This window comes from Eulemur rufifrons, chromosome 29 (genome assembly GCF_041146395.1).
Source record: "Eulemur rufifrons isolate Redbay chromosome 29, OSU_ERuf_1, whole genome shotgun sequence".
Lineage (NCBI taxonomy): Eukaryota > Metazoa > Chordata > Mammalia > Primates > Lemuridae > Eulemur > Eulemur rufifrons.
In genome coordinates, this window is record NC_091011.1 from 74,639,900 (window position 1) to 74,667,722 (window position 27,823).

Here is a 27,823-nt window from a genome sequence, read left to right on the forward strand (position 1 = left end):
AGTCCATGCAGTGTGAGGGTCAGCAGCGCCAGTCAAGTAGGATGTTTCTAGCTGATGCATAGTGAAGTGGCCACCAGGGAGCTTTATCAGGCAGATTTCTGGATCGACCACATTAAGGAAGGAACTAGGAGTAGAGGTAGAGAACTGGAAACTGTGTCAAGGGCAACTGAGCCCTCCTTTCCTCTGCATGAGAAAGTCCAACTTGTATTTAAAAGGTAACATAAAATTTATAAGCATTCACTACAAGATGATAGGTAACCTTGAGTACTACACTTAACTTTTTAAGGTAAACTTAGGCAAAACATTTAACTTCTTAAGCCTCAGTTTCATAACCTGTAAAATGGGGAGAGCAGACAGATCACAGTTCCTATCTCATAGGATTGCTGAGAGGAATACATGACTTGAGGAAGAAAACAGTGCTATAGCTAGCATATAGAAAGTGGCTGGTAAGCATTGGCTATAATAATCAAATTATCATGTATAGACAATTTGCAATTCAAAAGACTACTTTGACTTAAAGTCCATTAACTTATAAATGTTTATTTGCATGTTTAAAGGCATATGCCAAGGCTCTTCTTATCTTCTCTTCGGTTTTGTAGGGCTATTATCAGAGCAATGAATTCATCATCACCCAGCATCCTCTTCTTCATACCATCAAGGATTTCTGGAGGATGATATGGGACCATAATGCCCAGCTGGTGGTTATGATTCCTGATGGCCAAAACATGGTAAATCCCTTAGGTCACTTATAGTATTTCTTTACAGGGGAAACATCAGGTTACAATAGCCAGAAGTCCAGCATACAAACAAGCAAAGTAATTTTGTTTACAACTAATAAACTAATGTTATTGGGGTCAGACTTCATCTGCTGTTGGGCTTGGTTTGGTTATACAGTCTCCTAGGTCAACGTGATGAATGACAGTTTAAAATGAAAGTAGATTAAAATTAACTTAAATTTATGTGTTTTGTGACATCACTAAGAAAATTAGGATTGCAACTATGAATGAAGTCACTCTATACACTTCTATGTACATTTTTTAAATAACATGTTAAGAGATTTGGAGAGTCCCTTAATTTAAGGAGGTCCCTAGAAATTTAAAAAAAAAAAAAAGACCCTGTTGGATGAGTCCTAGTATAGGAAGGACGTTTTTAGTATCAGAAAACCAGGATACCCCAGTCTGCTTTTTTGTGTTTGGAAAACCCAAAAAGTAAAACAAAATAAATATTTCATTTAGGCTTTACTTAACTTTGATATTCAGTTCTTGTCTACAAAGTTATACTGACCATTCCAAATGAAGCTAGAAATTGTGGAGCTCTTCAAGTCAATTCAATCTTCTTTACTTGGTTGTCAGTTATAGAAGCAACAAGCTTACCATTGTTATTGATAAGCTAAGAGGCCAAAATAACAAGATAATAGTTTGGGGTTTTAAGTACAGTATTTTATTCTGTACATCAATCTGGTTGAAGACACCAGGAAGATTTTAAGAGTAAATTTTCAGATTCTAAGAAAAATTTGAGTTGAAATTTCCATGCCAACTAATTAACTTTATTTCACAATCTGACTTATTAGGTTTTTTATTAGACTCTTTGGCTTTTAATCCTCCAGGCAGAAGATGAATTTGTTTACTGGCCAAATAAAGATGAGCCTATAAATTGTGAGAGCTTTAAGGTCACTCTTATGGCTGAAGAACACAAATGTCTTTCTAATGAGGAAAAGCTTATAATTCAAGACTTTATCTTAGAAGCAACACAGGTAAGGATATAAGTTAACAAACTTTTCACCTTAAACATGTGATAGACGTATGCTGACTTAAGGATCTTTCCCAGAAATGAAAAGAAGGATTCTGATTTTTTCCAAATTGTGACAAATTACTCAAATAATCAATGTTCCTTACTTGTCAGTTTCATTTTCAAAATCTTATAGAATCATTAAACAATTAGTCATCATTAAACTACACCATTCCTGAATTCTACATACACAGGAAATCAAAGATTTCTCTTTTCCTACAAATCAGTGGCTAATAGGGCTTAGGTTGAAAATAAACGTAGTAAAAAATAATGTTATTGATTCTAAAATTGTTTTTTAATGCAAGCCCTTACCTTGTATTCTCTTAAGTGCAATGGGAAAAATACTACCTACCAAAACTGACTGCTCTCTACCAATGCAGAGAGTTGGTGAGTGGTAAGTGAAATAATGAGTTGTTAAGTGAAGAAGTGCTTCAAAAACATGCAGTACAATGAACTAGGATTATTTTACTAAACTCTTGGTTATATAAAAAATACTGTTGTTATCTACAAGATAACATATTGTTCTTTTAAACTCTTGGTTGTATGCAGATATTTATTATTGAATTCTTTGACAATAATTATTTATGTAGAATACTATTTTACTACAGTAAAATACTAAAAGATCCTAATAATGATGACTAAGGCATGTGGACTCAGAGTAACTTCTCATTCAGAAAACAATTAAATCATATTTTAGATGGTTTAAATATTTCACTTTACCCTAATTCTGAAACTGGTAAACCATATACATATGGGCTTGTTTCTAGGATCTTTATTTTATTCCGTTGGTCTCTTTGCCCATCCCCCTGCCAAAACAGTATTGTCTTAATTCTTACAGCTTATAATAATTCTTGATATCTTATGAGCTAACTCACTGTTTCGTTTTTCTTCTTTAGGAATATCTTGGCTGTTTTAGCCTTTTGCACTTCCATATAAAATTTAGGTTATGCTTCTTGTTTTGTACATGTAGCATTTTATTGGGTACACTTTTGGAAACTGGAGGTCAGAGGTTTCAGAGACTTAATTCACAAAGTCTGGTTAGTCACATAAGCAAGAATCTGAGCTGGGACCATAGTTGGACCTAGATCTCTACCTCCTGGCCAGCGTTTTTCCCACTGTATTGTGCAATCTCATTCTTCCCTTAGTTAAGCCTGAGGATTGGTATTTGAAGAGGTTTACACTATTTTCAAAACAAATTTTAACACTGAAGATTTATTTTTAAAATTTAGCGGTGTAGACACATCCTTGGTACATGTTTCATGGTTTACTAGCATTGATATGATACAACCACACGTAAGGTTTATTTTTAGAGTAAAAAAAGAAATTGCACTTTCAAATCCTGCTGTGTAAACCTATGCGTGGTAAACGTGGCATCACAACTATTTCTTCCTTCCGTGACAGACGTCCCGCCAGACTGCCGCTCACTCATGCGTGCCATTCAGTTTCATTACCTTACTGTAATTCCTAATTTCCCCCAATTATTCCACTCATGATCAGCTGTCACTAACTGATATTATTCTTTTAGAAACATTAATTTTTCTTTCTCCTTACAGGATGATTATGTACTTGAAGTGAGGCATTTTCAGTGCCCCAAATGGCCAAATCCGGATAGCCCCATTAGTAAAACTTTTGAACTCATAAGTATTATCAAAGAAGAAGCTGCCAACAGGGATGGACCCATGATTGTTCATGATGAGTAAGTTCCACATGTTAAATTGTTTCACAGTGAGCATTCTCTGGGTGTGTGTATATTTCTGTTGTGTTCAGACTAACCTAAAGCTTTGAACCAAATGTGATGATTCAGCCATTGTGATTATCAGCTTCTTATCAACAAAGTGAACATAGAACATTATTTTTTCACTTCATATGAAGCCCCTGCTGAAAGCTGAAGATGGATTCATGATCATAGGAATCTGCTCTTGCATTTTATACTGAGAACACTTTGTGTGATGAGTTAGTGCTTGAGCACTGGAATTTTACAGGAGCTAACCAGAGAAGCATTTTTCAGTCATTGACCTCCTGGGACAAGAGTGAAATTGCTGTGATTTTTGTTTATCAGAAATAGGAATCTTTATCCAATAAATCTTTCCAGGCTTCTTTTATAAACAAATAAAAAATGCATATGCTAGAATTATATACATATTATATATGATACATAAGTGTGTGTATATATAATAGCCTTGGTCAGATCATTTTTTATTTAATGTCAGCCCCTTTCATAGTATAAAAATAAGCAAATATTAAATTTATACAAAGCATGCCATTATTAATATGAATACCTGGCAATGTTTCAAATTAAACCATAGTTTTAAGCATAAGACAATAAAGAGAGACAATTAATTAAACTTTTCACTGTTTGTACTGCAAAGTTGTCAAGGCCATTTGCTCTGTGAATTCCACATGTGAGCATTTGATGCATCTGAATGGAATCTTTGTCCCTTTCCTTTGCTACAAGGCACGGAGGAGTGACCGCAGGAACTTTCTGTGCTCTGACAACCCTTATGCACCAACTAGAAAAAGAAAATTCCATGGATGTTTATCAGGTAGCCAAGATGATCAATTTGATGAGGCCAGGAGTCTTTGCTGACCTTGTAAGTAATAAAGCAGTGAACCAAAATTTTCAGTATTAGAAAAATTAGAAAATTTTCACTATTATTTTTTCTTTTAGGGTACTACTTCCTTCCTAGAGGCTACTTTGTCATGCATCAAGAAAGGTCACATTGACTGATAACATTAGCATGTAGTTTCAAGCTGAATTACAAGTTCTTGGAACCAAAACAACAAGCAATAAATATTTAAAGTTTATCTTCCAGAAAATTGATAGATTAAAAAATTTCAAATCTCATGTGTGGCTTTTTACACAATAGGGAACTTAGTGTAAATACCCCAATGGAGAAACTTAGGTGAATGTAGAAGTCATAGGCTCACCTTTAGCTCTTTGGTCTACACATGTATGTATGTATAGGGTCCATCTTCAAAACTCCAGCCCGGACTAGTTGGTGGGACATCCAGGTAATCCTTGCACACATGCACCTCAGAGAAGACCATATTAAAAATCTCATTCAGGCCAGCTGCTTTGTATCAAGCTTGTCCTGTGCGAAATTTCTTTCTGGAGATGTGAATTTCACAAATGCATTTAATGATGCACTGGATCACATGTGGTCCTAATGGTTTTCCACTATGGTGCTAGTAACTCGCTTGGGTTCTCTGCAGCTGCCTCTCCCCAAACTGTCTGGGATGGCATCTGTAAGAGAAAAACTGCATCATTCTTTGATACATCAATACTCTTGAGATCACAGCAGAGCACACAGTCACCATTACTCAAAGCAGAGCATAGGACTAATAGAGTGTGAAATTCTTCTTCCTGGTAAACAGTGAGTCTTGGGAAAGGACTGCATTCTATGTGGGTCCCTGGGCTGGCAGCGCTGTCATTTCTGAGACCTCTCCATAAATAGACAGACCCAGTGGATTTCATAGCAACTAGAGAATGGATAAGAAACATTTTGCATGGATTACGGGTGCCTAGTGCCAAAGGGTTTCCCCATAAGTTAATAGAACCCTGTCACATCACCATCAGATTTCATAGAGTAAACGAATAAGAATGAAGTGCTTATCATTGGCAAATGTATGTGGACAATACTCCAGGTCAGTGAATGTTCTCTAATTGAAAAGTTAATTTAATCAGAAAGAGACATTAACACAGATTATGTACTTCTGTTGAGAATAACAAAGCCCTTAACACAATGCCCTTCCGTGAATAGCGCCGAAGTTGTGTCTAAAAATATTCCTGCTTTTTAGAAATTTATGACCTCACTAAGCTTCCTGTGCATGACCTCCCATTTTCTGTTCTCTAGGAGCAGTACCAGTTTCTCTACAAAGTGGTCCTCAGCCTCGTGAGCACGAGACAGGAAGAGAACCCATCCACCTCTCTGGACAGTAACGGTGCAGCATTACCCGATGGAAATATCGCTGAGAGCTTAGAGTCTTTAGTTTAACACAGAAAGGGGTGTGGGAGCCCACATCTGATCTTTGTTTTCCTCTTTCTAAAATTACACAGGAAAATTAGTCTAGTTCTGTTATCTGTTTACTTCCCATCACCTGACAGTAACTTACATGACATAGGATTCTGATGCCAAATTTACATCATTAACAATGTGTGCCTTTTTGCAAAACTTCTTGTAATTCACTTATTATGTTTGAACTAAAATGATTGAATTTTACAGTATTTCTAAGAATGGACTTGTGGTACTTTTTTCTGTATTGATTTTAACAGGAAATTTCAATTTATAGGTATTAGGAAATCCCCACTACACAAAATGTTTGTTTTTAGTGTCAAATTTTTAGCTGTATTTGTAGCCATCATCATATTTGCTAGAAATATAACTTTTAATATAGTAGACTGTAAATAAAACACCGTTCCCTATGATATGCAGCATTTTACAACTGTAGTATTCACCTAAAGTAGAAATAATCTGATACTTACTGTAAATACTGCTCTAGTGTCTCCATGGACCAAATTTATATTTATAATTGTAGATTTTATATTTTACTACTGAGTCAGTTTTCTAGTTCTGTGTAATTGTTTAGTTTAATGATGTAGTTCATTATTCTTACTCTACAAGTCTTCTGATATTGTATTGTGTTATCTAAGTGATTAACTCTGTTTCAGCATGTAATTTTAACTTTTGTGAAAAATAGAAATACATTTGTTTTGAAAGATGTTTTTATGAGAATAACACCTTACCAAACATTGTTCAAATGGTTTTTATCCAAGGAATTGCAAAAATAAATATAAATATTGCCATCAATTTATGTTTGCTTGTGGAGTGTTGTGCCAAGGCATGTGTGGCAGAAAATTGTAGACATGGGTCCCACGGGGATGACGGAAGCAAAAAAAAAAAACGGAAGTAGAATGGGACAGTGTGTAGAGCTATGGTTCCCAGCTGTGCACTGAGGAGCACAGGGAAGTCACAAAATTTTACATTTGTAAGGACTTCACAGCAACGTGTGCTGACACTGTACAAACTTCTACTATCAAATTATTTGGACCTAACTACTTAATAAACAGAACCATTATGTATTACTTTTGGCTTGGGGAGTGCTGTGGCCTGCATGTTTATGTCCCTCCAAAATTCAAACCCTCACTCTCAAGGTAATGGTAACAGGAGGTGGGCCTTTGGGAAGTGATTAAGTCCTGAGGGCAGAGCCCTCATGAATGAGATTAGTGTCCTTAAAAAAGAGGTCTGAGCCAGTGCAGTGACTCACACCTGTAATCTAGCACTTTGGGAGGCTGAGGCAGATCACTTGAGACCAGAAGTTTGAGACCAGCTTGAGCAACATAGCAACATACTGTCTCTATAAAAAACACTAAGAGAGGCTGGACGCAGTGGCTCACACCTGTAATCCTAGCACTCTGGAAGGCTGAGGCGGGTGGATGGTTTGAGCTCAGGAGTTCGAGACCAGCCTGAGCAAGAGCCAGACTCCGCCTCTACTAAAAATAGAAAGAAATTATATGGACATCTAAAAATATATATAGAAAAAATTAGCCGGGCATGGTGGCACATGCTTGTAGACCCAGCTATTCGGAGGCTGAGGCAGGAGGATCACTTGAGCCCAAGAGTTTGAGGTTGCTGTGAGCTAGGCTGACCCCATGGCACTCTAGCTCAGGCAACAGAGTAAGACTCTGTCTCAAAACAAAAAAAAAAAAAAAAAACCCACTAAGAGAGAGAGACAGACAGACACACCTGAGAAAGACCCCTCGGCCGTATCACCATGTTAGATTACAATGAGAAGACAGTCGTTCATAAGGAGGTAAGTAAGCCCTTACCAGACAGAATCTGCCAGCACCTTGATCTTGGACTTTCAGCCCCCAGACTGTGAGAGATAAATTTCTGTTGTTTATAAGCTATCCAGTTTATGGTATTTTGTTACAGCAGCCCAAATGGACTAAAAGAATTATGAAAATGTTACTGAGAAACTAAGGGCATCATGTACCAAGAAATGTTGTGAACCTTTGGCTTAGAAACAAGCTGGGAATTAGAAGCAGGCAGATTTGCCAGGAAGAGACTCCAATAAAAGCAAAGGTCAAGCCAAGCAGGGGGTTGGAAACAGGGTAGGCAGACAAGAACCAGGAAGTCATAAATCCCAAAGCGGAAAAAGGTAAGAGGTCTCATGTTAATATAAATTGTTGGGATCCAAGAGCTGTGTGGAACTGAAGTGCAGGAAAATGGAATCTAATGAGTAACAAGCAGACTTTAATACTTGAAGCAGTCCCCTGCCTCAGCCAGGTGTTTTACAGTACTGCCTAATAAGACAGGAGATTAACTCTGTTAATAAGGAGAGCACTGATTTGCAAGAATGCCCAGCTCAGGGCCCAGAGAGGGAAGACAGAGAAGTTTTGTTTAAACCAGTGGTTCTCAAAGTGTGCTTCCCAGACCAATAGCATCAGCAAAACCTGGGAACCTGTTGGAAATGCAAACCCTAGATACTGATCCCAGACCTACTATAACAAACTCTGAGGGTAGGGCCCAGAAATCTAATGGATGCTAAAGTTGGAGAACCATGCTCTATAGAAACAGCACTTCCGGGAGCCTACGGTTTCCTCAAGCAGTATCAGGAAATTTTCACCAAATCCTTAAAATAGAGCTAAAATTAATTAACTTTCCTTTTTATGAGAGCTTTCCTTTTAAAGCAATAGTTATGAGAGATATGAAATAGACCCCCCCCAAAAAGCCCAACAAATAGTAGCATGCCACAAATTCCAAAATGTTGATAAGCACTTCTTTCAAGGGTACAAAAATAATTAATGTGCTTCTTTCTCACCCTCCTAGGGAGGAAGGACAAAAGGTTAATTTTGAACTCCTTGGTTGCTGTTCTAACCTTATCTCCTTATCCTCCTGTTTTAAGTTTTGTTTTATCACCACCTGCAATGTCTAATCACAAGCTGACCTGAACCAGTAGTACATGTCACCATAATTATTTTATATGTTTTCCCCTTATCTTTTGTCCCAGGAGCAAGCAGCCTTTGAGGAGATACAGATTTTTTTTCCCTTAAGGTTATTGATTGTGATGTTCCTTGCAGAATCTTGCCCAGGAGAAAATAATTATGCAGTAGCATGTATGAGAGTTAAGCATTTTTACACAAATTTTAAATAAATGTGTTCTGAAACAGATTAAAAAGGAAATTCCTGTCAGATACAGCAATCTTTCCTCATTTCTTGACCTTAACTCTGAGACAACAATCAATTATGAGACAAGGACATAAATGAAGCCAGGAAAGTCAGTCAGGTACATCTCACCTAATTACTTCTATCCATTACCACAATTTCATTCCTGGTTTAAATACATTCACATGGCTTTTATCCATACATTGTTTTATTACATAATTGTGGCCTCGTTATGAATATGTTATTCTACTTTTTATATTGTTATATAGGCATTTTTATCATACATACTTTATAAGCTTATCCTTGTGAAGGGTAATATTTCCATCCAGTATAGCTGTTTTAAACTGGGGACAGTATTGCCCCCCAAGGGACATTCAGCAATGTCTGGAGACATTTTTGGTTATCATAACTGGGCAGGAAGGTGGGGCAACTACTGGATAGAAGCCAGGGATGCTGCTACACTCCCCAGTGCACAGGACAGCCCTTAAAACAAAGAATCACCCACCATGAAATATCAGTAGTGCCAAAACAGAAAACCTGCTCTTGTGATACATGATGACTCTGGTGATCATTTTCCTAACGTTACCTGTTTAGGCTCTTTCAAATTCTCCCTTTTATAATAGTATGTTAAACATTTCTTCCTGTAAAAAGCTTTTACCATGTTTAGGATTGTTCCTTAGGATCAATTCCTGTAAGTGTTATTTCGGGAGTAGATTGTATGAACTTTTTTATGTCTCTTACTACTTTTTTGCTTTCCAAAAAAGTTGTTCTGTTGCCTGCCTCCACCAGCAAAGCAGTAGAGTCCTATTGTTCAACTCATGGGTTCAGGCCTTAATCACTTTTGATATCTTTCAAATAGCACAGAAGATGTTTTCAACTGTCTTTATTCCATGTGTAGTACCTGCTTATTTCAAGGACAGAATTAGTTTTATATGCCAGGACATGAGCACAGTCTGTGAAGGTCAAACAGGTGCTGAATTTTTATCTCTAAAGGCAAGAGGTTTTCCCCAAGATGTAAACAAACAAATTTTAATTGTAATTTAATCTTTAAACAACTTGAGATATAATTTACATACCACACAGTTCACACATTCAAAGTACATAATTCAGTAGTTTTTTAGTATATTTAGAGTTTGTGCCATCATTAATACAATCAACTCCATATTGCATATACATATTGCATATTTATATTGCATATAAAACTCCATTGCATATATATATAAACATACATGTATTTGCCTGTTTTGGACATTTCATATAAAGAAAATCATATAATATGTGACCTTTTGTGTCTGGCTTTCTTCACTTAGCATTTTTTCAATGTTCAACCATGTCGTAGCGTGTATCAACACTTCATTTCTTTTTTATTGCTGAATAATAATATTCCATTGTATGGATATACCACATTTTGTTTATTCGTTAGTTGGTGGGACATTTGGGCTGTTTCAATTTTTGGCTATTACGAATAATGCTGCAGTCAACGTTTCTGCACAAGTATTTACGTGGACGTTTGTTTTCATTTCTCTTGTATGAAGGTTCCAATTTCTCTGCATCCTCACCAACACTTGTTACTAACTTTCTTATTATAGCCATTCTAATGGGTATAAAGTGGTATCTCATTATAGATTTGATTTGCATTTCTCTGATGGCTAATGCTGTTGAGTTTTTTTATGTTTATTGGTCTTTTGTATATCATCTTTGGAGAACTGTCAATTTAGATCCTTTGTTCATTTTTTAAATTGGGTTGTCTTTTTATTATTGAGTTATAACAATTCATTATATATTCTAGATACAAGTCCCTTCCTTGATATGTAATTTACAAAATTTTTCTCTCATTCTATAGGTTGTTTTTTGCTTTTTTGATGGTGTCCTTGGAAGCACAAAACTTTTAATGTTGATGATGTTCAATTTATCTATTTTTTGTGTTTTTGGTGTCATTTATTTAAGAAATCATTGTCTAATCCAAGATCATGAAAATTTACACCTAAGTTTTCTTCTAAAATGTTTACAGTGTTAGCTCCTACATTTAGGTCTTGGGTCCATTTAATTTTTATGTGTGGTAGGAGGTAGGGTGCCAACTTCATTATTTTGCATGTGAATATCCAGGTTTCCAAGCATCATTTAGCAAAACAGGCTCTTTCCCCCCATGGAATCATCTTATTACCCTTTTCAAAAGTCAATTGACCATAAATGTGAGCACCATTTCTGGACTTTCAATTCTATTACCATTTTAATCTTTTTAATGCTGTTGAAAATTGAATTGTTTTCTTAATATTATTTTTGGCTCATTCATTAATGCTTTATAAAAAGGTAATCAATTCCTGTATGTTAAACATGTGTCTTGTCACTTTGGTGAATTCATTTATTAGCTCTAATAGGGTTTTTTAGAGTATGTCTTTGGATTTTTCTATGGATTTCCTTTGAATTTCTATGCATAAAACAGTATCATCTGCAAATAGAGTTTACTTCTTCCTTACCAATCTAGATGCCTTTTATTTTATTTTCTTGCCTAATTTCCCTGGCTCAACCCTCCTGTACAAATTGAATAGAAGTAGACAGAGCAAACATCCTTGTCTTCTTTCTTATCTCAGGGGGAAATAATTCAGTCTTTATTAAGTACTGTGCTAGCTGTGGGTTTTCCATAGATGCTCTTCATCAGGCTGAGGAAGTTCTCTTTTATCCCCTGTTTGTTGAGTGTTTTTTATCAAGAAAAAGTGTTGGATTTTGTTAAATACTTTTTCTGTGCCTAATGAGGTGATAATATGGATTGTGATTTAATCTTACCCATTCTCCTTTCCAAATACTCAATAAAAAGCTATAAGGAGTAACATTTATGAAATAAATCATAACTTTACAAACAGGCCACAAAATATCATTTTTGCAAAGGTTTGTAAATAGGTAATCTAAAGTTACTTAACTGAATTTATTTGAAAAATACAAAAATATAGCTACATGCAGAAAGTTTTCTGACTAAAAAATTAAAACTTCATCTGCTGATTGTAGAAAAATGTTCTTAAAAAAATGGCGCAATAAATTAACAAATAGCATGATCATGACTTTTACATACATATAAAAAATACATGGTAGAATTATTAAAATTCTCTGGTAATGACTGACATCTCCGGTTCCAAATGTTTTCATATTAAAATAGAGATTTAAATTTCAAAAACACCATTGCATTGGCTTAATCAAAACATATTACGTTTATACTTTAAAATAGCACATCAGCAAGCATGCTTGTCACAATAAATGTTCAGACCGTGTTGCCTGGAAAGATGAAAACAAAATATAATTCCCAGTTACAGTTTGATTGTGCTCTGTGTCGTATATACAATGCCTTCTGCTTTAATTCGCTCCAGTATTGGTCCATAGATCTCCTTTGAAAAGGGACCCATCAGGCCTTTGGCTTCAATTTCACCTGAAAGAAAGCAAATGTGTAATTACCATTTTAAAATGGTGTTCAAGGTCAATTTCCTCAGCAGGTGTCTCCAGCCAAGAAGGTTATCACCCCAGCAGTAAACTCGGAGTCAGTGAATCGTTGGAGGCCTAGGCATTTTTTAAATAGCTGCTTAAATATGCCCTACTAAATTATTACTTAGTAACATTCTATAACGAAACGCGTTAATTTTTTACTGAAAGCACAGCTGGACTTAGTGACAGTGTCAGAATTTTACATTTAACTGCATCAATTACTGCCAATATGATAGGGGAGTAAAGTGAGAAAGTTAGCCTGACTGGTCAGCTTAACTTGACAATATCGTTTTTTTAAAAAAGCATAATGCCAACAGAATAAATTGAAACCAATTTGATTATTTGGGCACAGGCACCTGTTAGGATGGCTGAAATCTGAGCACTTTCCTTAAAGGCCACAATGACCCCCATTTCTTACCACTTCACTCCAGTTCTTCAATACATAGGTCATTTAATTTGACGTTAGCTGAGACGATACTATAGATATGTTTTCTCATTATTTCACTTTAATATGCTTTGATGTTTTCTACTCCCCTCATTCTTTCTCAAGGGCCAAACAAGGTGTTATATTTCTGAGGCAATGCTTACTGAGTATATATGTGATCTTAAGGGGAGAGTGGAGAGTTGAAATTTGAATTCAGTTAGTCTAAAATAATTATTGAGTACTGATCATACACTGAGATATTGAAGATTATTAAAACTGGGTCCATATTCTTGAGGATCCGGAAGTGAACATCCTCTGCTATTTCAGAACTACCACTCCCAAAATAGCAAAAATCAAGGAAAGAAGGGAAAGGAATTGACACTCCCTGGGGAGCCCTTTATGTGGTAACTGCACTATGTGTTATTTCCCTTAAGTGAATTAGAGATGACAATACCCACTTTAAAGATGAGGAAACTCTGGTTTAGAGGTGCTGAGTACCTTGCACCCCAACACTCAGCCATCTCATGACTGAGCTGGGACAGAAATCAGATCTAACTCCAAAGATCCAGCCAGCGCTGGGATCTTCTAAGATGGCTCACTTTAGTTAAGGCCAGTGTTACGCTCTAGAGTAATTGCTTGAAGTCCAGGCATAGAATGATGCGGAGGTGACAGGGAGACAAACTCAGTCCTCAAATAAATAGAACTTACCGTCAAGCAACATCTTGGCTGCCATGGCAGTGGGAAACCCCACCGTTTTAGCCATGGCTGAAAAGCCATTGACGTCCCCATAAACCACAAGATCAATAGTTTTATTTTCCAAATGTCCAGAAGGATGTCTGATTCCAAAGCAGTCTCTCATCACAATCATATCTTTTTCTTCAGGGCCTTAAAATAAGTAAAAACATTTTAAAATGCCACTATCATTACAACTCAAATATTGTATATCATCTCCTGTTCCTACCCTTCTGCTCTCACAGGTTTCCCTTCCCATTATATATGGTCACCAGATAATTACCTATATTGCCATTTAGCCCAAGAACCAAGTCCATATTCAAAGAACTTATAACTCTGATCACGTTCTTTTGTCCAGGTCAGTATCATCATAGCCTGTCTACAGACATGAAGTTTACTGCTGTAGTGGCCACACTCTTTGCTCTCAAAAATGCTCCTTCAGCATTTCCCTAATGCATTAAAAATTAAAAGCAAAACTAATTGTTTTCCTTTCCCATATTATCCAAGTTTAGTCTTTCCTAATAATTCTCCTATTTTTCCTTCTGGAAAAATAGTCCAAGTGCTCCTTCCCTTCCCATTCCTACTGCCTGGCTCCAACCCTCCAATCTAATTCTCTGGCTGCACTGATTCTATCTTATAATTCTCCTTTAGGAATATTTAGCTGAGACTCCATGGCCTACCATAGGAAAGTTTCATGACCAAATGCTTGGAGAGGGCATCCACAACGGACTCTGCCTGGGGGACGTGTTCATCCCCAAGTAAGCCCAACCTGAAAATCACAAGAGATGGCTCCATTAGTTCAAGTCCTACACATGTTCTCATATCTGGGAAGCAGAGGAAGCTCCTTTAATTTTATTTTGAAAGGGAAAAAATCACAAGACGACAGCCCAAGTTATAGGACTCTCCCAAATTGTAAAGTAACAATAACATTAGTAATGGTTTAACCTACAGAATCTTCTCCAGATTCCCCCAGGCACTGCTCCCTGGAGCAGGGCAGAGAGGATGCTTTGTAAGTCCATGTTTTTACAAAGCTCTTTATGAGATTAATTTGCAGGTTCGTTCTCCCATACAAGGTATAGCAGCATGATGCGCAACAGTCACGTGAATGAATGATTTAAAGTTATATTCTCTGAATACTCAGAGAATCCCCTACAGGAAGGCAAAGATATCCCACTTTGTTTTGGAACTGAGTGGTAAATTGTTTCAAGACAAGCATTTCTCAAGTTATAATTGTCCTTGATTCCTCTCTTTATCTATGTTTTATCCCCATATGAACACGGTACATGGTAATCTCTCTACAACAGGCCAACGTTAGAGCAGCAAATTAATCAAAGACACATGTAACATATTTGGTTCTATCTTGACCTTTCTTTGACCAGAAAGGACCAAACAATCATTGATCCGATATATTTTGCTCTAAGTTGAATGGTGGGTACCTACCATTCGGCAGCCTCCAGCTGTGTATCGTCCCCTCCTAGTTTCCTAAGGACAGCTGCCTTAAGCACATCATGCTTGGAGGTGGGTGAAATCCCTGCTAGGTCACAGATGAGTTCTTTCTGATTAGAAAAACAAAGATAAAAATTCTAAGTCCCTAATAAAATAAAAACCAAATTAACTGATAAAGTCTCCTCCTAAAACATTGAACCTCAAATGCACCTCAAATTCTTAAACCAGAAGTAATTAGAAATAGCGAATTGTAGCACATACACTTGCATACACACATGTCTGCACACCTACACACCAGTGAGTGCATGGTATTTCGGGATATTTCGGCAATGAAAATGGGTCAACCCAATACGAAACAGATGGAACTATATTTGCCAGCACACTTCCTGCCTTGTGCATCCCTTCCATCACTTTTTTACCCTTTCTCCCCTCACCTTCCAGCAGTTGATTTTGGCCAGGATAAAGGAGAAAAGGGTTACCTTACTGCTGGGGCTGCCAGGAGCAACCAGAGTTCTTTTGTAGGTTGAAGAGATAAGAAAGACCTTGCAGGTAATAAAATCTCAAAGCAAGAACACTTAATGGCCATATCTTTTTCTACTTTCTAAGCAAGAAGTTTTCCAGGCTCCAAAAAAAAAAAAAAGTTATGCCCCAGATCAGGAGTGAACAAACAGGTTCACAGGCCAGTTTTGGCTTACCATCTTTTTACTAAATACTAAATAAAAGTTTTACTAGGCTGGGAGTGATGGCTCACACCCAGAATCCCAAAACTTTGGAAGGTGGAGGCAGGAGGATCACTTGAGCCCAGGGGTTCAAAACCAGCCTGGGCAACATAGCAAAACCCCATCTCTACAAAAATTTTAAAAATTAGCCAAGTGTGGTGGCAGACACCGGCAGTCCTAGCTACTTGGGATACTGAGACAGAAGGATCACCTAAGCCCAGGAGTTGTAATTTGCAGTGAGCCGTGATCACTGCACTCTAGTCTGGGCAACATAAAAAAAAAAAAAAAAAAAAAGTTTTATGGAACACAGTCGTGCTCATAGGTTTATGTATTGTCTATGGCATAACTGAGTAGTTCTGACAGAGACTGTATGGCCCATAAAGCCTAAAATATCTGCAGTCTGGTCCTTTACAAAAAAAGTTTGTCAACCTCTGTTTTAGACTATAGCTACCAGGATACTGGGACCACCCTAAGAATGCCTGCACCAACCTTTGCCAGCCAGCTGCCTCAACCCCAGGTTCTCTCTGCGGATATTTATTCACTCCTGCCCAACAAGTAAACTTACAAAAGGTAAAACTTAGATGGGAAAGGTTCACAGATACACACAAAAAACTGAATTTAAAAGCAACTGGCTAGCAAGAATACCAAAGTTTTTTGTGTTTTGTTTTGGTTTGCTTTTTTTGTTTGTTTTTTGGGGTTGTTTGTTTGTTTGTTTGTTTTGAGATTTAATGGGATTTGTAATATTGGTCCTTTTCTCCTTGTGATACATTTCTGGCATTTCCATTGGATTATGGGCACACTAGTTTAAACTGAATGACCAGCTGATAATGAATTAATTTCTGGCAATTAGTGGAAGCTCTACTTTACATTCAGTTCCAAGTCTCCAAAGTTCCTTCCAATCCTGAGGCCCTAAGATTTTGGTACAACACAGATAAAGGCATAAACTCAGTAAGTGAAACTTAAATGACTCATGGTTATACATAGCCAAGTGAGAGGACTGATGGGATTTGAAGGTTGGGAATCCAGTTCTGTGATATGCCAGCATCTCTCCTGAATTATCATTTTTAGGAGGCCCAAGTGACTCTGGTCACTGGGTCACCACTTTGACAATTGGAAGAGCTCAGAGCCCAGTGCAGAGAACAAGTGCACCTTAGAGTTCAGGGAACGATCGAATTGTGTAAGTTGCTGCAGGCAGCAGGCCTGATGTGTGAGCTCCGCGCCCTCTCCACCTTCCCATAACAGTGTCAGGAAAGGAACTTTTGGGTTAGGACTTATCTTCCTTCGCGTGAGCTACAGAAAGAGTACTTTTGTTGATGCAAAGCAGAATTCACCCCTGACCATTTCAGAAGGCATTTCTGAAGAGGAGCAAACAGCACAGAACTCTGGAGTCACTCACCCAGGTGAGAGGGTTGGCCTCAGATCGAAGGATGGGCAATGCTTCTTTGCTTATAAGACCCAATTTTACAAATCCATTTAGAGCTTTGGCATATCCCTGAAACAAGAATTAATAAACAGTCTATGCAAAGTTTCTCTGCAAAGGAAAAAATAGCAAAGCTTTTTTGAAAAGAGAGAACTATCTTTGTAACTAATTTAGAAAACAGGCTGAAAATAGTCATTTGTATTGCTGATATGGATAGAATCACTTCCAAGCTTAAACTGAGATCAATAATGTCATAACAATTCCACTGATTTATATAAGAGACCTTGTAAAATTTAGGTCTTTCCTTCTGTTTCTGCGTAGCAAGTTCACGGTACTTTCTGGCAGCGTAAGGGTAAATTTCCTCGTATGTTACATGCTGTCAGTTCAGCAGAATATTATTTAACACAACAGTCAGTTGAGCTCTTTCTTATAATGGAAGGAGAGATTTGTAAGAATATCCCTATAAAAGCAGATAATTCATTCTATTGATTAAGAGTCACCACCCCTAGGCATACAGGGAGCAGGAAAAGAGGTGGAACCAGGGAGATTTTTTTAAAATGTAGACATGATGATATCACCACTGTAATAAAAATTCCTCATGTTTCCTTCATTGTCTACAGGGCAAGCCTAAGGTCCTTGGTGTATTACATAAAACCCATCACAATATGCCTCTCCAGCCTGACTTTCCAATCGTCATCTGCTCCTCTCACCATCCCCCAAAAGTGCTGTACCCTCGCAGAGACCAGGGCCTCTGTACCTGCTGCTCCCATGCTTGGAACATGTTGTCCACACTTCTTCACCTGTGAAATGTTTCCTCCTCCCTCAAAACCCAGCACAGCACATTTTCCAAGTCTCCTAGGTGAGTGGAAACTCCTTTCTTCTCATAGCATTTTGCACATACATCTATCATAGCAATTAACACAAACTGTAATTGATTGGCTGGCTCGGTGGCTCACGCCTGTAATCCTAGCACTTTGGGCGGCTGAGGCAGCAGAATCACTCAAGGCCAGGAGTTCAAGACCAGCCTGAGCAAGAGTAAGGCCCCCATCTCTACAAAAAATAGAAATATTAGCCAGACATGGTGGCACACCCTTGTAGTCCCAGCTACTTGGGAGGCTCAGGAGGGAGGATTGCTCAAACCCAGGAGTCTGAGGTTGCAGTGAGCCTGAGAGACAGAGCAAGACACTGTCTCAAAAAAAATGGTAATTAGGCCGGGCGCGGTGGCTCACGCCTGTAATCCTAGCACTCTGGGAGGCCGAGGCGGGTGGATCGCTCAAGGTCAGGAGTTCGAGACCAGCCTGAGCAAGAGCGAGACCCCGTCTCTACTAAAAATAGAAAAAAAATTATATGGACAACTAAAAATATATATATAGAAAAATTAGCCGGGCATAGTGGCGCATGCCTGTAGTCCCAGCTACTCGGGAGGCTGAGGCAGGAGGATCACTTGAGCCCAGGAGTTTGAGGTTGCTGTGAGCTAGGCTGACGCCACGGCACTCACTCTAGCCTGGGCAACAAAGTGAGACTCTGTCTCAAAAAAAAAAAAAAAAAAAATGGTAATTAATTGTTTATTAAGCTGTTGTACTGTAAGTATACAAAGCATTTAAATTATATATTTATATTATTATATTATAATACACTATATTATATTAGTCTGTGCAGCCTTCAGGTCCATGCCCTCACCCCATTATTCAACATCCCAGCATTCCAATCTGCTAAAGAGAACAAATGGGTGGATAAATAGATTCTGAATGACAGATGAAGTGAAGGAAAAAGACCGTAATGGTTTGTCCTTCTCTGTGCAAATGGCAAGGGAAGGCTAAAATAAGAAACTCTGTAGCTGCCGCAATTATTGCTCAAGGAGAGAGAGACAGACAGACAGACAGAAAGAGAGAGAAGAGGAAGCATGATAAATAATTTCAGGGAGCAAAGTTATTAAAACGTAAAATAATTCCTGTAGCCATCAGAGATTTCACCATTAAACATGTGGTCAACTGTAATTTTCACCTTTCTCAAAGGCTATATTGTTCATACTGTTCAGAGGTTACTAAAAAAAGAATTTGCAATTGTTTGCTCTAACTCAATGCAAATATACTTCAAAAACGAGAAACAAAAAAGTAATAATACCTCTGGCTTGTTTATCTTGCTTCTAGGGTCTTATAGGTGCTACAGATCCCTTCATCCACCATCAAAAATACTGATTTCTGAGCTATTGCTTGGGCTCAGAAATATATTTTCATGCTGACCACTAGAAATGAATTTATTTATTCCTCAAGAAGCATTTAGCAAATTGCTGCCATGTGAAAGACTTGTGCCAGGAACTGAGGCCACAGAGATGAAAAATGCAGACCCCACCATGAGGGAACTACAGCCCATGGGGCGGGTCAGTAAGTCAAATGTAATGCCTGGCCCATAATGAGCAAAAGCACATGACCACTGATGACTCAACTACTGCAGAATATCACAGGAGCTGTGTCAGAGGGAAACACAGCTGTGGGAGCACAAAGGAGGGGAAACTCCACAGATGGGGGTTGGGCAGTTGAAGGGGAAGGAGTGACGGAGGATCCCACAGGAAGGTGGTACCAAGGTAGGTCTGAAAGGCCAAGCAGGTGACAGGCAGGCAGAGAAGGGGCATAGTTAACCCCACTCTGTCACACAGGAATGACAGTGCCTCCTCTCCAATACTGGAAAGAATATTAGGGTTACTGAAGGGTTGCTGGCACTGCCCAGGGTGGTGGCCCTTGTGGTTACGAACACTGTGACATCTTCCATCGTTCTGTGGGGCTGGCTCTCATCCATACACATTTTTGAGAGCTTTAGTCAATCTTAAATCTATTCAAATCCTTTACTCCTGCATCTACATGTTTTGCAAAAGACTATATTGAAAGCTATCATAAAATCCTTACTGCTGGACAAAAAAAAAACAAGAAAAAGAAAAAGAGAAATTGAAGAAAATAGAAGTCTGCCAGTGCTGGGGATGGTATGGCATCCATTCAGACTAGAATTTCTGCTTGCCTTAAGGCTGGGGGAAGAGTCACAGTTCTGAGATCTACTTAGGGTATTATCATTGATGTCTGGTTTGATGCCTGGGACAATGAAGACATCAGATTCATGAGAGCATGAGTAGCTGCCCTCCAGGAGCTTACAATCTATTCTGGGAGCAATAAAAATATACATAAAAATATAACGAAAAATGCTGAGTAAATGCTAAGTGCTCATAAATGTAACAGAAGCTCTAAAGAGTAAGAAAAACAGTGGTTGTCTTCTCTTTAAGAAAAGAGAAGAGGATGAAACTAGAAGATATTATATGAAGTGAAATAAGTGAGATACAAAATGAAAAATACTGCTTTGTCTCACTTATATGCAGAATTTTTAAAAAATCAAATATGCAGAGACAAGAGAATAAAACAGTGGGTTACCAGGGGCAGGGCTGGGGGAAGGAAATGGGGAGATTGTAGATCAAAGGATACAAAGTAGCAGATATGGAAGATGAAAAAGTCTGGAGATCTAATGTACAACATGAGGATTACAGGAAATAAAGTTGTACTATAATTTGGATTCATGCTAAATCAGTAGGTTTTAGCTGTTCTTGCCACCAAAAAGGGTAATTATGTGAGATGATGGATATGTTAATTTGCTTCCCTATAGTAACCAATTTACTTTCTGCATGTATTCTATGACATTATGTTGTATACTTTAAATATATACAATAAATGTACTATTTAACAAAGGAATAAATAAAAGGTCAACATGAGACAATATAAATAAAAGGTAGAAAATGAGGCATCCAGAGGCCAAGCTTCGTATGTCAACACCATAGAAATAATCTCCACTCATAGATTAATGTTTTCCATTATTTCCTCTCAAAGCTGAACACCACCCCAGTGTCCACTGATTCCGGATGCCCACTTCTTGCAGGGCAGGGGGACAGGAAGCATGCAGGGTGAGGAAGTCGTCATTTGAAACAGCAAGGCATGGAGAGCCTCATTGAGAACAAGGCCCAAAGGAGGTGAGGTGGGTAGTGCGAGTATCTGCGGGAAAAGTTCCAGGCAAAGGTAATAGCCAGAAAAAAACGATAAGAGAGAGCAAGGGAGAGCATGCAGGAGAATTGCGGAGTCATCACTGACAGGTCTGTGTGTCTTACATCTTCCAGAAAAAAAGATAATTAGTAAACACCAGATAACACACATGAGACAAATCCCCCTCCCCCTGGCCTTAGCCAGGAAATCTCACCCAACAGATCTGAAATCAGATCTCTGATTTTGAGAGATGTAGTATTTAAGGTATGCTGGTTGTAGTAGGTTGAGTACACATAGTAGGCCCAAATTTGTGCCCACCCAGAGGCTCAGAATATGACCTTATTTGGAGATTTGCAGATATAATTAAACACCTCAGTATGATATCAACCTGTGGCTGGCATCCTTATAAGAAGAGAGAACACAGTGAGGCTCACAAAAGAAGGTGATACGAAGACGGAGGCAGATATCGGACTGACATGTCTACAGGTCAAGCCTCTAGAAGGCAACAACCCTACCACACCTTGATTTCAGACATCTGGCCTCCTGAACGGTGAGAGAATAAATTCCTATTGTTTCCAGCCACCCAGTTTGTGGTAATTTCTTATGCTCGGAAACTATCACGCCAGTTGTCTTGATTTGGTCACACTTGTAACTGACCGCTCTTTTGTGCTCAATAAATGTGTAATGGGCATTTGTATTCATGCTTCTAGAATGTACTCCCCATTTTGTGGTTTAAAAATATTTCAGATTTGGTTTGAGGAAGCCCCTTTTACCTTGTCCCTTTCCCCCAGCCCTAATCCATGGGTCTCCGGTGACATTAACTCCATCTTCAGCTCTAGGGACACATAACGTAGGGCAAAGCCGATGGGCACATTTTATCCCACTGACCTCAGCTGGGATCAGTCTCAGCTAATGAGACAAAAATTATGTGTTTAGCTGTTAAAAAGATGTACTTTTCCATTCCCACTGGATTTGAACCTAAGGGGCTCTAAGAGGCTGGGAATGCTGCCACCATTCTGCTACTGCATAAAACCCGAGACTGCAGAGAATACTAGAGGAAGAGCCAAGAGGTGAAGAGAAACCACATCCTGGTGAGGTCACCTGACCTCAAAATCTCACTAAGCCTGAAGCTGCCCCCTGTCTGCCCCCAACTCCTAATGAGTCCATAAATTCTCTTTTTGCTATTTTCACTTGAGTCTCCTAAAACATTCAATCAACCAATTTCTGAGAAAATAGGTTCCAACTTGGTTTTATCATCTTAATTATTTTGATTACTAAGGAAAATGAAGTGTGCACATCACTTACATCAAAACTGGCAATGTGGTTAATCTGAAATTCGGTTGCTTACCTTGTATCTCAGCGTCCCCCGCAACAGAGTGTGAGCAGATGGAATGCCATAAATCTCAGCATATTTTGTGCTGTCTCTGTTAGGGTATCCTTCCAAATTTAACCCTGGGAAATAATCCATGGACGTAACCGAATCAAGAAAGGAGACTCCCCCTGGGACATTAATAACCTGAGGAACATTGAAAAGGCACACGTGGGGTTACAACAGTTTGTTCCCTTTTAGGGTTATCCGCATTACTTGCACAAAAGAAAGCAACCTGACCCCCAGATTACTGGGTAATCGTTATCATTTGATATTAACTCAGAGTTATGTTTCTAGTGGCATATCATGTGGTTCAATGATAAGCCCTGCCCTGTTTAATATTTCATTAATGATTTGAATTGAAGACAGAAAGACACATCTATTTATTGTGCAGATAATATGCCCTGCCTGCAAATATGTGGGAGGAAATCAGATGTGTTAGGAATCAAATCAGAAATGCAAGTGGCTGGAAACTGCAAGGATACAGGAAAATGAGATATGTCCTAATTTATAGGACACTGCCTAAATGTCTGGAAAAGTTTAAGGCTTCAACTTTAAGCAGAAGCCAGAGAGGTCACCTGGCTCTCCCATTATGATTCTGTGAATTATTTAAGGCCTGCGCCCTGGAGGAGGGTGATGGTGGCAGAGGGAGAGGAGGGACAAGAATGTAAGAGAGGTTTTAAGAAGTTTAAGAAGCTGGCGTGGGAGACAGACTGATACACTTGAATTACCGAGTAAATAATGCAGCACCAGGAAAATTCTTAGACACAGACAATCAAAGTGTCTGACATTTTGAGTTCAGACAAAATAATAGTGAACAGGGGCTGGAGTGGTCAGAAAAAGCTCCATCCACAAGAGGAACCTTAAGTGGGACCTTCAAGAAAGTACTTTAACAAAGAAAAGAAAAGCATCATGTTTTCTCCTGATATCCTCCACAGTGTCAGGGAGATGCAGAAAGCACTCCTTTTTACAAAAGAGGTTCAGGATGAAAGGGGAAAACTTCAGACTCGACAAACACAACTTCTGCTACCTGAAAATAACCTCTTACTTTTCCTGAATTCTCATGACCATCAATTTCTCTGTGTAGCTAATATCTGTTGGATGTATAACATGCCTGATAATCTGCTGGTAGGCAGACTGTAATCTGTATGATCTCATTGAGCAAGACCAGCAAGGCTGGTGTTACTGCCCTTACGTTCAGACAAGGAAGCCAAAGCTCACCCAACCAGCAACAGCAGAGCTAGAGCACGAAGCCAGGACCACTGACATCAAGTCCCTTGCTCTTTCTGTTACGTGCGTTATACCCTGTTGACCGTATCATTGTTCTCTTCCTTGTCATTGAGAAGGCCTCCCAGAAATAAGCATTTTACTCTATCGAAGAAAGAATTTTTCCTGCCTTCACTTGTTAGTTTATACAAAATGTAGGCCAGTCTCTTTTCCAAGATTGGAAGAGAGAGAAGGAGTTGTTGACATGCAACAGGAGACAGGCCGTAGCATGTAAGACGATGTGTACTTGGTAGAACATTAGGCTGGGATTTTGGCCCGAACCACCATGATTCATAGAATTGGAGAATTAGAGGAATGTCAGTGCTCACATTACACATCAGGAGACTGACGTCCAGTGGACCTTTACAAATCCCTGGTCTTTGGAGACACTATGAGGGATGCCAGGGCTTACACCAGAACTCATTGGTCCTGTTTATTATCCTGAAACATGTATCTTTCCAGCATCAACCTAAAGTGTCCTGTTTGTTTAGCAGCATTTTACGTGCACCTGTAGTCCTCTGATCGTTAAATCTGTGGTTCTCAAATTCAGCTGTACATTACAATCACCTGGGGAGATTAAAAAAAAAAAAAAAAAAGTCTCCAAACCCCGGCAAATCAGAAGCTTTGGTGATGAGGCTCAGGCATCAGTAATTCTCGAACCCCCATGTGGTTCCAATGTACAGCCCAGGCTGTGATGCATGCTCTGCACCACGGGTGCAAAAGACCAAGGCCGATCCTAGCATTCACCTTGTTTCTTAAGAAATGTTTCCACTTTACTCTTTACTCCTGAAATACATTTATATTCACAGATACATTGAGAATTTATAATACTGATGCCAGAATAATCTTTTTAAGGCATATATCTGATCATAGTACTCATCACTCCCTGCAGGGCCAGGACGAGGATAAGCAGGGTGAGGTGCCTCGGACACAGGATTCAAAGAGGTACCCTCAGTCTTTTCACATTTTTCCCCAAACATGAGACTTCCCTTGTGGTTAAGAGCATAAACTATGATGTGATTTGGACAGTGGTTCTGCCACTTGCTAAACTGTTAACTGTGGCTGAGTTACCTGCGCTTCCTACGCCTGATTTCTCCTTTTTAAACCTGCCGTGTCATGAGTGGCAGTGTCCCTGCCTGGCTGGCACTGTCTTATCCTTCAAGGCCCAGCACATCTTCTTCTCCATGCTTTCCTTCCCCCACCGTCCCTACCTCCCACCTCGTCACCAAGGCCAAAGCAATTGTCCCTCCCATCTGTATTTCTCTGGCATTTTAGCATACTTTTGAACTTCTCCCATTAGATTGTAGTTATTTATCCCAGTGTCTGTCTTTCCTGCTATTAAGCAAATTGGCAAAAGGAGAAAGAATGAGCTTTGGAGTTAGTTAGACCTGGGTTTGAATCCCAGCCAAATGACCTTGGACAGTCTCTCTAAGCCATAGTTCCCTTATAAAATGATGAAAATAATACTAAACTCAGAGAGTTCTTATGTTCTGTTACACAGCAGCCAGGGAAGAAATTTTAGTTTCTTTCCCTGACCCACCAAGCCCTCCATTCTGAGAGGAGCTAACCCCCACCCACCCATCCAGCTGTGAGTTTTTTGAGGTCAGGAACTTCACTCAGTGTGACAATCTTTCTTTGGGGTTTGTGCAAAGTCCAGCACATGGTAGGTATTCAGTAAATGTTTGTCATGCTGAAATAAATCAAAAGATGACCAGTATTTATGTATACGGAGAAGATGGGAAGTGAATTTTCAAACTGCAGAAACAACTTGCCAGAAGGCAAAGAGGGAAGAATAAACCCAGGCTTTCGGCCGGGCGCAGTGGCTCATGCCTGTAATCCTGGCACTCTGGGAGGCCGAGGCGGGTGGATCGTTTGAGCTCAGGAGTTCGAGACCAGCCTGAGCAAGAGTGAGACCCCCGTCTCTACTAAAAATAGAAAGAAATTATATGGACAACTAAAAATATATAGAAAAAATTAGCCGGGCATGGTGGTGCATACCTGTAGTCCCAGCTACTTGGGAGGCTGAGGCAGAAGGATTGCTTGAGCCCAGGAGTTTGAGGTTGTTGTGAGCTAGGCTCACGCCACAGCACTCTAGCCCGGGCAACAGAGTGAGACTCTGTCTCAAAAAAAAAAAAAAACAAAAAAAACCCCAGGCTTTGCCAGGAACATTGAAGAGAACACACTAAATGGAACAGAAAATAGATGGGAGGAAATGATGAGAGGCAGGCAGCAAGGCCATTATTGAGGGGTCTTAGTATCAGGAGAAAAGAGCCAGGACTGCCTCAGGCAGCTATTGCGGTTTGTATCACTACGCTTCAATGCTATTCCTTCACCTTTCCATTGAGCAGATAGGTGGCCGGCTGCATCACGTTCATCAGAACTCCCACTGGACTCCAGCTGAATTTGTATCTCAAAGGATTGTCTGAATGCTCAGGGGCTGGAAGCCCACCACAGTAGGAAATATATGATTCAATCTGTAAATTAAAGAATTAAAAAGTGAGGGAGAATTATCGATAAATTAAGGAGAATATGTTATCCAAGTCATTGAGGACAGTGGCGTGAATGGGGTAAACCTGCTACAGTTTTTCTCTCTTAAAGTTACTAAGGCATTCAAAAATACATCCTGAAAGCCAAACCCCATTTATTAAGTCACAGATTTATTTTATATGAATTAAAAGAAAAACAAACCTCTAGAGATCATGACTATTAGTTCAATTCTGCTTGGTTAGTTCCTACTGATTTTTGTATTCAAATTATATATGTGATATCTATACACACACATATATGAAAAACCTAAAACATTTAATCTGAATCATCACATTTACATATCCTATAGTACCTTGTCATGTATAAAAGACACTTCATACACCTACAAATCTGATGATGTTCCAAAGACTTTTTTCCACTTTTAAAAGTCAAACCTTATTACAGAATCTCCAAGGCAGGCTAAAGTTTCCATTAAGCCAAAATATTACAGTAGAGAAAACTATTTCTCTAAAAATTGGTTGCTACTTAACACTTAGACATTGTTTTACTATACAAATGTTTCTGCAGTTACAGAATTTTATTTGAAATTTCTAATTAAAGTATGAGTGATAGCAGTATCTTTAATCAAAATTACAGAAAGATGACTTCTGTACACAAGACGCTAGACTTTTTCATACTTTTCTAAATGGAACTTTGGGCATAAACGCGGCTCACCGTGGCTCCCACTTCTTTGGCCTTATCTATTGTTTCCATTGCCAACATATGGTCTAGACCAGGGTCCAATCCCAATTCGCCAATGACTGTGATGCCAGCTTCTTCCACACTGCCACAAGTGGAAAGAGGAAAAAGGAAAAGTTGGATATAAAATGAAAACACCACCACGGAGCTATTTACTTTGTTGAAAATAATTGAAACTTACCTCTTTTCCAATTCTTTTAGCGCTGGTGTGATGTAGCTTGCAGTGACCATGTTAACTTTGCTTGCAATGCATGCCTTGGCCACAAGAGGATGCAAAACATAAGGCAACAAGCTTAAAAACAGATGGAGAAATTCATCAGAAACTTTCTTTTCCAAGCCTACCTTCCAGTGTACTTGGAACTGTACTAAGGCTCTGTCCTAAGACGCTGCTCTGACTACATTATTCTCTCCGACTTGACCAATGACTCCCTGTGGACTACAGAATAAATTCATGCTATATCACATCTATAACCCTCCACAATGGCCCTCACCTAACCTTTTCTTTTTTCTCCCTCAGTTTCTTCCATAAATCATATATGGAACCAAAGAAGCTACTGTAATTCTCCACTCAAAGCCTTCACTTTTTCACCTCTGAATCTTTACTTTTACTGTGCCTTTCACTCAGAATGCTCATGACACCCACCATTTCCATCCAAGTCATACCCCTTTTTAAGAAATGCCCAAAAAGTTATTTTCCTCCAAGAAGCTTTGCCAGATTTCCCCAAAGCCAGATATCCTTCCGCTGCGTGCATCCAGCTATTTCTTTATAACATTTCATGGA

At 38.9% G+C, this 27,823-nt stretch overlaps 2 protein-coding genes across 2 annotated transcripts in view; one reads left to right on the plus strand and one right to left on the minus strand.

Annotated features, from left to right (window-relative positions):
* Positions 1–5,783, plus strand: part of PTPRZ1 (protein tyrosine phosphatase receptor type Z1) — a 111,594-nt gene extending 105,811 nt beyond the window's left edge. Inside the window, exons 26-30 of the mRNA XM_069461654.1 lie at positions 600–728; positions 1,607–1,753; positions 3,342–3,484; positions 4,244–4,379; positions 5,643–5,783. Coding sequence (XP_069317755.1) covers positions 600–728; positions 1,607–1,753; positions 3,342–3,484; positions 4,244–4,379; positions 5,643–5,783 — 696 coding nt within the window. The remainder of the gene's footprint in view (positions 1–599; positions 729–1,606; positions 1,754–3,341; positions 3,485–4,243; positions 4,380–5,642) is intronic.
* Positions 5,784–9,865: 4,082 nt separating this feature from the next.
* The window catches only part of AASS (aminoadipate-semialdehyde synthase), a 57,297-nt gene continuing 39,339 nt past the window's right edge, over positions 9,866–27,823 (minus strand). The window contains exons 16-24 of the mRNA XM_069461241.1: positions 27,224–27,334; positions 27,019–27,127; positions 26,151–26,291; positions 22,531–22,698; positions 17,143–17,238; positions 15,022–15,137; positions 14,262–14,350; positions 13,558–13,734; positions 9,866–12,372 (exon numbers count right to left, since the gene is read on the minus strand). Of these exons, the coding sequence (XP_069317342.1) occupies positions 12,254–12,372; positions 13,558–13,734; positions 14,262–14,350; positions 15,022–15,137; positions 17,143–17,238; positions 22,531–22,698; positions 26,151–26,291; positions 27,019–27,127; positions 27,224–27,334 (1,126 nt within the window). The 3' untranslated portion in view covers positions 9,866–12,253. The remainder of the gene's footprint in view (positions 12,373–13,557; positions 13,735–14,261; positions 14,351–15,021; positions 15,138–17,142; positions 17,239–22,530; positions 22,699–26,150; positions 26,292–27,018; positions 27,128–27,223; positions 27,335–27,823) is intronic.